Here is a 12,959-nt window from a genome sequence, read left to right on the forward strand (position 1 = left end):
TCTATCCATCTTCCCATCAACATTGACCAGTTTCCCTGTCCTTGCTGAAGAAAAACATCCCCACGACATGATGCTGCCACCACCATGTTTCACGGGGTGGGGTGGGGATGGTGTGTTCAGGGTGATGTGCAGTGTTAGTTTTCTACCTCACATAGTGTTTTGCTTTTAGGCCAAAAAGTTTAATTTTGGTCTCATCTGACCAGAGCACCTTCTTCCACATGTTTGCTGTGTCCCCCACATGGCTTCTCGCAAACAGGACTTCTTATGGCTTTCTTTCAGCAATGGCTTCCTTCTTGTCACTCTTCCATATATGCCAGGTTTGTGAAGTGCACGATTAATATTTGTTTTGTGGACAAGAGCTGTGGATCTCTGCAGCTCCTCCAGAGTTACCTTGGGCCTCTTGGCTGCTTCTATGATTAATGTTCTCCTTGCCCGGCCTTTCAGTTTAGGGGTCGGCCATGTCTTGGAGGTTTGCAGTTGTGCTATAGTCTTTCCATTTTCAGATGATGGATTGAACAGTTCTCTGTGAGATGCTCAAAGCTTGGGATATTTTTTTATAACCTAACCCTGCTTTAAACGTCTCCACCACTTTTTCCATGACTTGTCTGATGTGTTCCTTGGCCTTCATGATGCTGTTTGTTCACTAAGGTTCTCCAACAAACTTCTGAGGGCTTCACTGAACAGCTGTATTTATACTGAAATGAAATTACACACAGGTTGACTGTTGACACTATTTACAAATTAGGTGACTTCTGAAGGCAATTGGTTTCACTAGATTTTAGTTAGGGGTATCAGGGTAAAGGGGGCTGAATACAAATGCACGCCACACTTTTAAGATATTTATTTGTAAAATAAATTTAAAACCTTTTATCATTTTTCTTCCACTTCAGATATATGTGACACTTTGTGTTGGTCTATCACATAAAATCCTAATAAAATACATTTACATTTTGGTTGTAACATGACGAAATGTGGAAAATTTACAGGGGGTATGAATACTTTTTCAAGGCACTTTACTGTTCAACGGCAATGTTTGTAATAGCTCTGACATGGCAGACAATTCTTTACTCAGTCGTTCTGTTTTTAACAATCTACAGAAGGACATAAATGTGCCAATGGTCTAAAGAAGTACAATCTGTGGACAAAATATAAAATGCTAATGTAAATAAGAGGACCAGATAACTGTCAACATACAGTATGCTGTTAGCACATATCGCTTACCAAAACATATGTAGAGCTATCCCAAATGACTATGCAAACATCATCTTTCTAGTTGTAATATGTATAACCATTTGCCTGCATCGCCTGCTTCCAATGACAGGACACTTTGGCCCTGGGCACTGCATTTTGTAATTGGAGTGGGGGCCTGTCTGTTCTCTAGTGTTTAGTGGTTTAACTCCTCAGTTTAAGAAGGGGCACTGTTGGTCTGAAAATGCTAAAGTCTTAATTTTCCCTGAGACTGTGCTACCAAAATTTTGAACGCATTTTATACAAATTTAATGTTTGCAGAAGGGTGATGAAACACTGGTACACTTTCTTTGTTTATTCAGAAATGAGAACATCTGTAAGAGTGGACTGACATGAAAGAACATGGCTGGAAAAGATTTAGGAAAGTTCATTAATAAGAACTTCAAGGAAACATTAGTGTCCACTGCCAAAGTTGCCCTATTAAAGTGTCCTAAAGTAAAATAATGACTTTATTTGCTGGACCATGGAACTGCCCCCACCTTTCACCTTTAACCACTTGCCGAACATGTACGTCCCTTCGTGTAGCAAGTTAGTGTTGGCACGGCGATTGGCTGGGGGGGGAGACACATCCGGCGGCTGCGATAGAAACACATCCGGCGGCTGGGATAGAGACGCTGCCCATAGAGACAGAAAAACAAGCAGTTTGCTGAAGACAAGCAGATTAAGGACATGGATTACTGGAACTATGTCCTGTGGTCTGATGACATCAAAATAAATGTATTTGATTCTGATGGTGTCAGGCGTATGTGGCGGCAACCAGGTGAAGAGTACAAAAAGAAGTGTGTCTTGCCTCCAGTCAAGCATGGTGGTGGGAGTGCCATGGTCTGGGGCTGCATGAGTGCTGTCGGCACTGGGGAGCTACAGTTCATTGAGGGAACCATGAATGCCAAGATGTACTGTGACCTACTGAAGCAGAGCGTGATTCCCTCCCATCGGAGACTGGGCCGCAGGGCAGTATTCCAACAGGATAACGACCCCGAACAAACCTCCAAGACAACCACTGCCTTGTTAAAAAAGCTTAGGGTAAAGGTAATGGACTGGCCAAGCATGTCTCCAAACCTAAACCTTATTGAGCATCTGGGGAGAATCCTCAAACGGAAGGTGGAGGAGCACAAGGTCTCTAACATCCACCAGCTCTATGATGTCGTCATGGAGGAGTGGAAGAGGACTCCAGTAGCAACCTGTGAAGATCTGGTGAACTCCATGCCCAAAAGGGCTAAGGCAATGCTGGAAAATAATGGTGGCCAAACAAAATATTGACATTTTGGGCCCAATTTCGACATTGTCATCTAGGGTTGTACTCACTTTAGTTGCCAGCGGTTTAGACATTAATGGCTGTGTGTTGAGTTATTTTGAGGGGGCAGAAAATGTACACTGTTATACAAGCTGTACACTTACTACTTTACATTGTAGAAAAGTGTAATTGTTCAGTGTTGTCACATGAAAAGATAGAATAAAGTATTTACAAACATGTGAGGGGTGTACTCACTTTTGTGAGATACTGTGTGTGTGTGTGTGTGTGTGTGTATACACATATATATATATTTCTTTTTCAAATATATTTTATATATTGTCCCTTTTGAAACATAAAAGCTGTTTCATGGGTGTTACAAATGATGATAGATATATACACATTGGGTGTATCAGGTTGGATTTTTTAAAGCCGGCTTACTCAACCAGGGTTCCATGGAACCCTAGGGCTCCTCGAGAGGTTGCTAGGGGTTCCTTGAGCAAGGAGCAGTCACTGCCTCTCAGATAAGTTCCTACTGACACCAATGATCTTTTTAGCTATGTATGATGGGGAGATTCTTTTCAGTAGTCACAAATTTCAAGCAGGAATTCAGCAACTTTATGAAATGTTCAGGATTACTAGGGGTTAAGTCCAACAAGGTGCATGCCACCTTGTGGTCATATCTCTTTTATTTACAATTGACATTTTTACTGAGCACTCCCAGCTTTTGGAATACAATAGTGCAAAGTGGAAGATTCCCCCATCCATCCTAAATTAGTGGATAGGGGAAGCAGCTTAGTTTTTTTTCATTCAGCCCGCTGACTGAATGAAAAAAATGAACTGTCAGATCAACAAAAACACCCAGGTGTGTTGTTGCAGGCATTTTTTTGGGCATTTTTTAGGCGTCTTTGGAGGCAAGCATAACATCTGAACTTCTGTATAGGGGTATATGTACAAACACACATATATGTATATATACACATACACACATATAGGTGTGATAGGAGCGGAGCCCTATGCCTGCAAATAATTTCATTAGCGCAGCTATAGGGTTCCGCTCCTTTCACACCTATATGTGTGTATGTGTATATATATACATATATGTGTGTGTGTGTATATATACCCCTACACAGAAGTTCAGATGTCATGCCTGCCTCCAAAGACGTCCACAAAAAAGCCCAATAAACGCCTGCAACAAAAACGGCCAGGTGTGAATGGAGCGGAGCCATATGCCTGCTCTACTGCAATTCTAAGACAAACAATCTTTTTTCTATTGCGGTCACCCTGACATGGAAGAGTTTGGTCACCCTGCCATAGCAGTCAGAGTCAGTTCACCCTACACTACACTACAGTCACCCTGATACTTAACACTTTCCCTACAGAAACTTGATTATTGAATCTAACTATAGTGGAAAATAGTACCCTAACTACACTAGATATCCCTTTCCTCACACTAATAATTGCTAAATGACACTTTTGAAGCAGGAGTAACAGAACTACTTCCACTCTCTTCCACAGCCCTGTATTACAGTGCTAGAGATTTGGCGGGGCTATGTTATATACTGAGGGGCGTATTCACTACTGATTGGCCTCTGGACCTCCTAGTCACTCCAATCACATTCCTAGCATCCTCCTGTCCCCTCAATTGGCTTTTACTGATGGTTCTGGTCCAATCACTGGCTTTTAAAGCCCAGTTCCTGTCTCATTGCATTTTGGTCGGCTCTGGTTGCCGAATTCCGAAACTTTTTCCGCAAAAAATTCGGAATTCGGCCGAATTTCGAACAGTCAATGTTCGGATCGAACCGATGGTCGACCCGAACCGTTCGATCATCCCTACTCTTCAGGAGAAGAATTAGTAGTTTGCAAAGGACAACTTGGGAGGAAGGTAACATTGTTTGATAAATCAGTCCAATTCAAAAGACATTACAAAAACACCACATTTCTATTGAGATCAACATGAATTTCCTGTACTTACAGAAAATGTTCTTTGCATAAAAAATTAAAAAAAATGCAGATACTAAGGACTGGTAAACTGCAGTATAATTAGATTTTTAAGTTTCAATATTTTGTATTAACGTTTTACAGGTACAAGTATCTCAAATATGGAGTTAAGTTTTACTGTAGAAGTACCACAGTCAAATTTTACCATCAGCTCATATCTAGATTTGAGGATGTGCAAAGGCAGCGCTAAATCCCCCTATTTACACTATATACAAATACTGTGCAAATTTCAAGTGCATATGCATCAAAACATATTGTAATACATAATTATGTGCAATGAATATACGTGCAATACATAATCAAAGTGCTATAGTGCAAAAAGTGTGTTCAAGTGCATCGACGTAATAGGAGAATATGTAAACATTCACACATATATCGCCATCTGCTGAAACCAATGAATAGTCCAAAAATTTGTCTCAAATGCAAATATATGTAACACCCAAACGTTGTGACAATAAGGTGTGCAAGCAGTGGTGGTGGCACCCTCCGAACACTGCCAAATAGTGGAAAGAATGCAGACTCACCAGATGAAGTTGATCTTTGTTGGCTTATGTCAACAAAAGATCAGGTAACGCTTTGGAATCTCCGTGGGCCGGTATGGCTTATGTCCCAAACGATGAAGTTCCTGTAGGTGGTCTCAGAGGACAAGACAAGGAAGAGGACTCCTCATAGTGTAATATGTAAAAACCATTCCGTATTTATTTAAAAAATAGTAAAATCATATATCATGTTGGGAAGAATCTCCAGGGTGGCCAAATAGATAGTTTCATTATACCAATGCATATTTTACATGTGGATAGTTTGCTATATATATACAGTATGCAAAGACAAAACCGGTTCTCTAAAATATTTGTGATACAAAAGGATCTGTTATAGATTTTATTTGTGTTTTTTTTTATAAAGATTTCTTTCCTTTCTTGTATTTCAGTTTCCGGCTGTAAATCACCCTCAGTCTTTGGAAAGACGATATTTAGGCATCATTAGTGGTGTATTACTTGACCTCATGAAGGTATGGAACATCTTCTTTGAGTGCTCTTTGCCATTTATGTGTTTCTGTTACGAAACTGTGCAGTGATTTATTTAGCTGCCATGTGGAGTGGAGATTGTGGAGAGCGATTCTCTGCTTCTTTTGACAGCACAATGCGTATTGGCCAGTAAGAGCAATACCAAAAATCTGTTTAATCTTCAGGCTGTATGAAAAAAAAAATAAATGTCAGCTGCTACAAATACTTTAGCTGCTGATTTTTAATAAAAAGGACACTTACTGTATCTGTCCAAGGATCCAGTGTCATCCACACATGGGCCGGTTGTTCACGAGTTTTCAATTTCCTGGCATTGTCAGGTTTACTAAAGCAAGCCAGCTGTGCTCCTTGCGGCTTCACATTCGGCTTCCCACTGCACATGCACGAGCCTCTCTGTACTTTGTGAATGGTCCTGCAGCCTTCTGTGACCTGTGACATGTCCCAGAAGGTTGTGGGCAGGGAGGTGGGGGGAAAACTTACGCTGTAAGTTTCCCTTTAAGGATTTTGGTCCCTCAACATATGACAGGATTTGGTAAATAAAAACTTTGATGAGGAAGCTTGAGTTACATAGTTACATAGTAGTTGAGGTTGACTAAAGACAATAGTCCATGCAGTTCAACCTGTATAGGTGTGTGTGGCCGTAATCATCTCTCATAACCCTGAATGTTCTGATCATTGAAATGTACGTCCAAGAGTCTTTTGAAAATAGCCATACTTCCCGCAGAAACCACCTCTTGTGGTAGAGAATTCCACAATCTTGTAGCCCTAACAGTAAAGATCTCCCTGTGTTGCCTGAGGTTAAAACGCTTCTCCTCTAATCACATTGTATGGCCTCGCAATCCTTGCGACTGAATAGCTTTTTTTCTATGCAAAAGTGGACCTTTCAGTAAATATGTAAAATACTAATGCTGTATTATTCAGATGTAAAAACATTTAAAATAGGCTCTTTTGGAAAGCAAAACACAAGACTCTGTAAATTTAACAATGCCTATGTCTCTGCTATGTGTCTAGAACATGGGTAGGCAATCTTTGAGAGATGGAGATCTACTTGAACAACATAAAAGAGATCAAAGATCATCGGGGTTCAACCTTTTTTTTTTTAAAGAAACAAACTAGTAAGACCTAGCTAAATAATAAGAATGACACAAGGAAAAAATTATAATAAAACGAATGTCACTGTAAAAATATAAAAAACATATTTGAAGAGTAATTGCTCATCCTGCAATTCTGATGCAGACATATGTCATGATGGCAGAACATCTGGTACTGCAAGCTGACTTGCTCGACTAGTTTCAGGCCTGAATGCAGGGCAGCATTTAGAGGTCAGTAATAGGTAGGGCGGTGTATAGAGGTTAGTAATAGGTAGTGCAGGGGTCATCAGTTTTAGGGCAGATTAAGGGGGTCCGTATGGCAGAGGATGGGGTCAGTAGGACAGCATGCAGGGGTCAGTAGTGCAGTGGACAGTGTCCGTAGGGCAGTGGACAGTGTCAGTCAGTAGAGCAGTGGATGGTGTCCTTTAGTAGGGCAGAGGATAAGGTCAGTCAGTAGGCCAGTGAATGGTGATAGTAGGACAAAGTATGGTGACGGTTAGTAGGGCTGTAGTTGGTGACAGTTAGTAGGGCTGTAGTTGGTGACAGTTAGTAGGGCTGTGGATGGTGTCAGTTAGTAGGGCTGTGGATGGTGTCAGTAAATAGGGCTGTGGATTGTGTCTGTAATTAGGGCTTTGGATGGTGACAGTTAGTAAGGCAGTGGATGGTGACAGTTAGTAAGGCAGTGGATGGTCACAGTTAGTAGTGCAGAGGATAGTGATTGTAGTGCAGTGTATGGTGACAGTAGTGTAGTGGATGGTGACAGTAAGGCACAGGATGGTGACAGTAGGGCTGAGGATTAGGTTAGTCAGGGATGCGTGTACAGTGGCTTACAGGAGAGCAGACACTTCCCTCACAGAGAAAAGAAGTGTCGGAAGAAAAAGGAAGCAACAGTGACACACAACTGTTCTTTCTCCTGGCATGCTGATCCCAGCTGTCTCTCCTCTCTTGTCCATCTCATGTGATGTCACACCAATGCCTGATATGGATGTGAAAGAAGTAGTTCCTCAGATTCCGCTGCACCTTGATCTATGCTTACCATCCATCCATGTAACAGCAGGTCCACGAATTGCAGACCCGTGCACTGAAATATAGAGAACTAAAACCTTAAAGCATATCACTAAATATAAAAAAATGGACAGGAAGACAGAAAAAAGGAAGTGATCATAAAGAAAGGAAAGATTCACAGGAAGCTAGGAAGTTTAGGTTGAACTAGATGGACTGCTGTCTTTTTTCAACCTCATTAACTCATGTAACTATGTAGGAAACATGGTAGAAATGTGGACAGCTGGTATGGGTACCCTTAAGTGTTAAGCTTTAGTTAGAGATTTCAGTTTCAATTTTAGTTTTAGTTAGGGCCCAGAAAAGACGTCGGCGTTTCTCCCACACATCCTGTCCTGCTACCGTTGTACCAGACAGGAAGTAAGGGAAACGATAAGTACTACAACCCCAATTTCAAAACAGATGGGACACTGTGTAGAATCTTCATAAAACAGATTGCAATAATAAAAACAGAATGCAATGATTTCTAAGTCTCATAAACCCAAAGTTTATTCACAATAGAAAATAGAAAACATATCAAATGTTTAAACTGAAAAAAATGTACAAATTTAGGAAAAAAAATAAGATCATTTTAAAAGTGATGGCAGCAACAAATCTCAAAAAAGTTGGGACAAGTCAATAAAAAGTTGACAAAATACAACCCCAATTCCACAAAGTTGGAACAGGGCTATGTTTACCATGATGTAGCATCCCCTCTTCTTTTAACAACACCCTGTAAACGTCTGTGAACTGAGGAGACCAGTTGCTGGAGTTTTGGGAGAGGAATGTTGTACCATTGTTGCCTGAGCACATGCTGCTCTAAAACCTGAATATGTCTCTCAGCATTGATGGTGCTTTTCCAGGTGTGCAAGTTGCCCATTCCATACACACTAATACATCCCCATACCAAGCTGGAATGTCCTTCTTCTCCTTAGCCTGAAGAACACAACGCCCTTGTTTGCTTGAAAAAATGTCAAATTTTGATTTGTCTGACCACAGAACAGTTTTTCACTTTGCAACAGACCATTTTAATTGAGCTTTGGCCCAGAGAAGATGGTGGCATTTCTGGATCATGTTTAGATGTGGCTTTTTCTTTGCATGATAGAGCTTTAATGCAGTGCATTTAATTTTAATGCAAGGTCACAGGCATACAATATTGCATTTCGGCCTCAGCCTTGATTTCTCTAAATTCTCAGAATTGTTTGATGATATTATGCACTGTGGACATGGCTATGACTAAGGATATTTGGCAAAAAATGTAAGCTGTTCTTATTTTCATTATTCTGTAGCTAAATAGTGACTTTCATACGGATGTGCGAGTCGCTGGCTCTCCCTTATCTATCTGCATGAAGCCTTACTTTGCCAGCAATTTGTTGCCCTGTCCAATCCTTTGAGACGTGTCGCTGCCATCAGTTTCAAAATTGCTTTATTCTTAAAATGGTATATTTTCTCAGTTTAAACATTTGATATGTTTTCTACTGAATAAAACATGACTTTATGAGATTTGCAAGTCACTGCATTCTCTTTTTATGTAGATTTTAGACAGCATCCCAACTTTTTTGGAATTGGGGTTGTATAACAATACAAACAAAAATATATATTTTTTTTTTCTTCAATTTTTTAGCAGAGTAGGGGAAGGCTAGAACCCAGGTCATTTTTTTTCTGTCTGTGTCTATGTGGCAGATTTTCCTTCATCGATAAAAGAGTAGGTGTATCAGCATGACAAAAATTGACAGAAATGTTCTCTAACGGAGCCCAAGATAGGAGTAAAAACAGGCACCTCCCTATATCTAGAACAAAATAAAATGTTTTTGGCTTAACATACTCTACATACTGTAGGGTAAAGCAACAGGTTTCTCTTTAAATATGGTCCCCCAGCAGCTTATACCTACCTTTGCTTTACTTCTCTGTCACTCTTGTCAGCTGTTGGGAGCAAAAAAACTTTTTGTATGTATGGGGGACCATCTCACTCACTTCTGATACTTGGCAATTGCTCAAGCACCCATCACGTGAGGGCAGGGAGAGAGTTCTTAGGCCTGTGTAAGCTACAAAAGCCTTCCTATCTTTATTTGGACTGAACGGAGCATCAGGGGAGTAACGAAAAGGTAAGTATAAAGGGGGCCACCATTACAGTAAATCTGACGTTTTAGCCTACATGGTTTACTTTAGGATAAGTAGAAAAGTTACAGCACATTTAAGATACATGATTGGAGTGAAGTATTTATTTGTCCAGGTGGGTATATTACTAAAAAGTCGTTTCACTAATTACCTTTGTTGAAGGTTTCAATGCTGTTGTATGTTTGGTTAGATCAACCAGAGATGGTTCCATTTTAGTATGGCTTAAAGAGTGACTGCAGTAAACTGACAAGATGAGATTTTTCTTAACTGTGGAGATATTTTTGTAGAGATGTTGGTTGCAGAACAAATAGGTCAATTTTGTGGGAACAGTTTCTTGGGAGGAATGCTCATATCCACTCAACTGTGCAGAATTGTTTTCCTCTTCTAGCAGCTATAAAGTGTAAAACTTTAGAGCATCCTGCTGTGTATTTTTGTCCATAGTCTATATATAAAAAGCAAAACAAGAACCTATAATGGGTTAAAAGGAACATGATTGGTAAGGGTAGACTTTTATTTCAAAGTAATGTCATTTTTTTTATTCTTACAGTCATGCAATATTCGTTTTTGTACAGTGTAAAGGTTCTACATTGATTTGGCAGATACTGTGTTGATGCTGAACTTGATGATTTCCCACAAAGAGTTAAGATTATTGAACATTATTAAACATTAATAATAATTAATATTATTATTAATAATTATTTATTATTTAAACTACCATTTCATCTAACTTTCATACAGTATATTTCCACAATAGCTAAACACAATAGCTTGTTTTCAGTGGCAAAATAAGTCTTCAGATTCTAGCATTAAACTGTTTTATATTTTTTTATGAAGGTAAATGACTGGGCATTGTTGTTCCTGATTATAAACAATACTTTGTTTTATCTAGAACTTACTGAAGCTAAATCCGTCTGATCGATATCTGACCGATCAGTGCTTGAACCACCCTGCTTTTCAGACTCAGAGACTCTTGGATCGGGGTGGAAGCTCTCCTTCCAGATCATCCAAGAGAAAAACCCATCATTCAGAGAGCAACTCATCAAGCAGGTCATTGTTATAGTAAAATGTGATGTAAAATGTGATGCTATATGTAATGTAAAAGACCGTTTTAAATTAAACTATCTACAGGGGACTAAGTAATAGCAAGGGTTGATTTTTTTTTTTAAAGACAAATAGGCTGTTTATTTTGCAAGAGAAATTTGATCAGAGCTTAGTGAATGTGGTGAAATTTCACTTTGCAATCACGTTACTTGGAAATGTGCATTTTCGCTTGCACATAACTGGATAATGATAGTCAGCAGAGCTTACCCCCATTCACTATAATTATCTCCCAAAGCACAACTTCTCTTGCAAAATAAACAGTCTATTTGCATTTAGTAAATCAAGCCCAGTAAATCTAAGTAGATTTTGATGTAAAGTGATTGTAAAGTTTAATTTTTTAAAATAAAAAAATAACAAACATGTTATACTTACCTGCTCTGTGCAGTGGTTTTACACAGAGTGGCCCAGATCCTGCTATTCTTGGTCCCTCTTCTGTGTTCCTGGCCCCTCCCTTATTTTAAGTGCCCCCACAGCAAACAGCTTGCTATGGGGGCACCCGAGCTGAGCCACAGCTCCCTGTGTCCATTCAGACAAAGAGCCGTGACCCGGCCCTGCCCCTTCTCTCTCCCGATTGGCTGACTGACTTTGATTGACAGCAGTGGGAGCCACTGCTGTCTAAGCCAATGAGGAGGGAAGTCCAGGGCAGCTGAGAAACTCCTGCAACATCGCTGGATAAAGATTTGCTCAGGTAAGTATTAGGGGGACTGAGGGGGGCTGCTGCACATAAAATGCATTAAGATAAAAAAAAATCTTTTGCCTTTACAATCCCTTTAAAAAAATAGAGGATCTAAGAAGACCCTTACTTTCCATTACAAATAGAGGATAGTGGTGAGTGAAATATGTCAGGGCTACTCAAATCCATTATTCCTGTCCATCACATGCATTGCAAATTTTCCTTGTTTGTATTTTACTTCTCACTGATAAGTATTAGGCAGGCCATACACAGTGTGAATTTCTTTCCTGCAACCACGATTTGTCTTCTCTTGGCGGGAGGGGGGGGGGGGTTCCTGCTGAACCGGCTCGAGATTCAAACCATGTATGGCCAGCCTTCGAAGCAAATTGCAGGTCCTAAATGAAGGTATCCTTTGATACAGATGGTAATCTGATTCACTAAAACATATTCTCCCCAGTCCTAATTTTTGAGGAAGCAGATGTCTTCCTTGCTTTTATATGGCCGTGCTAAAGTCTGTCTAAAGCCAAAACATTTCTTTTTCACCTGTTAAGAAGATTAATTCCAGTATCACTGGGGTTTGAAAGTGAGGGAAAATTCCTAATTTAGAGTTGTCACCAGAACAGCAATAGAGGAAAAATCTTCCTTTGGGGACACTTGTACTGGTGACAAGAGGTCATTTTCCACACTTTGAGGGGTTTCCAGTTACTTCCTTTTTTGTCTACAGTACAAGGCATGGGGAGAAATCTCACTTATGGGACACAGATGTCAAAAAAGCCTGACAGGTTTAAACCATCTATTCTCAAAGAATTTTTGGCTTTAGATATACTAATACTAGATAAACATACGGAGGCTTACATACATTTTACTGCAATGCAAGATTTCAAGATTTTTTTTCCCTTTTTAGATTTTAATTTTTAATGGATTAACATTTAAATTTAGCCTATAGCCCTTCTTTATTTTAGGCATATTGCAATCCTATTTCTTGAGTTTCTAGCATGAGTGCCTTGTTATAATTAGCAAACACAGTATCCATAGCATAAAAGAGACTATTTTGCTAACTACTTTCCGATCAATTATTCACCCACACTGTATATAGCTTTTGATGATAAAGCACCCTATAACTACAAAATGTTTTAACTTTCAAAGGTATGTGCTATAGCAGCTAACACTCGATGAGTCAGCATCAGTGTGATATTGCTATGGCAGAAGTAATGAAATGATTCAGACCCGGTCCACACTAGCGCGACTTGTCAGGCGACTTGTCAGCCTGACAAGTCGCACTTCCTCGCAGTCCATTGACTGCTACAGGACCCGTTCTAATAGGAGCGACACAAGTCACTCCGACTTAGAAAAAGGGTCCTGTACTACTTTGGGGCGACCTTGGAGCAACTTGCATAGACTTCCATTATGTGAAGTCCATGCAAGTCGCTCCGAAG

The 12,959-nt window shown here is 39.9% G+C and overlaps 1 protein-coding gene across 4 annotated transcripts in view; it reads left to right on the plus strand.

Moving 5' to 3' along the window:
- The window catches only part of CDKL5 (cyclin dependent kinase like 5), a 543,213-nt gene that overhangs the window by 459,834 nt on the left and 70,420 nt on the right, over positions 1 to 12,959 (plus strand). For all 4 annotated transcript variants that reach the window (XM_082245786.1, XM_082245789.1, XM_082245787.1 and 1 more), the window contains exons 11-12: positions 5,409 to 5,489; positions 10,639 to 10,796. In XM_082245786.1, coding sequence (XP_082101912.1) covers positions 5,409 to 5,489; positions 10,639 to 10,796 — 239 coding nt within the window. The remainder of the gene's footprint in view (positions 1 to 5,408; positions 5,490 to 10,638; positions 10,797 to 12,959) is intronic.

Source organism: Pelophylax lessonae (genome assembly GCF_965119305.1).
Source record: "Pelophylax lessonae genome assembly, chromosome: 2".
NCBI lineage: Eukaryota > Metazoa > Chordata > Amphibia > Anura > Ranidae > Pelophylax > Pelophylax lessonae.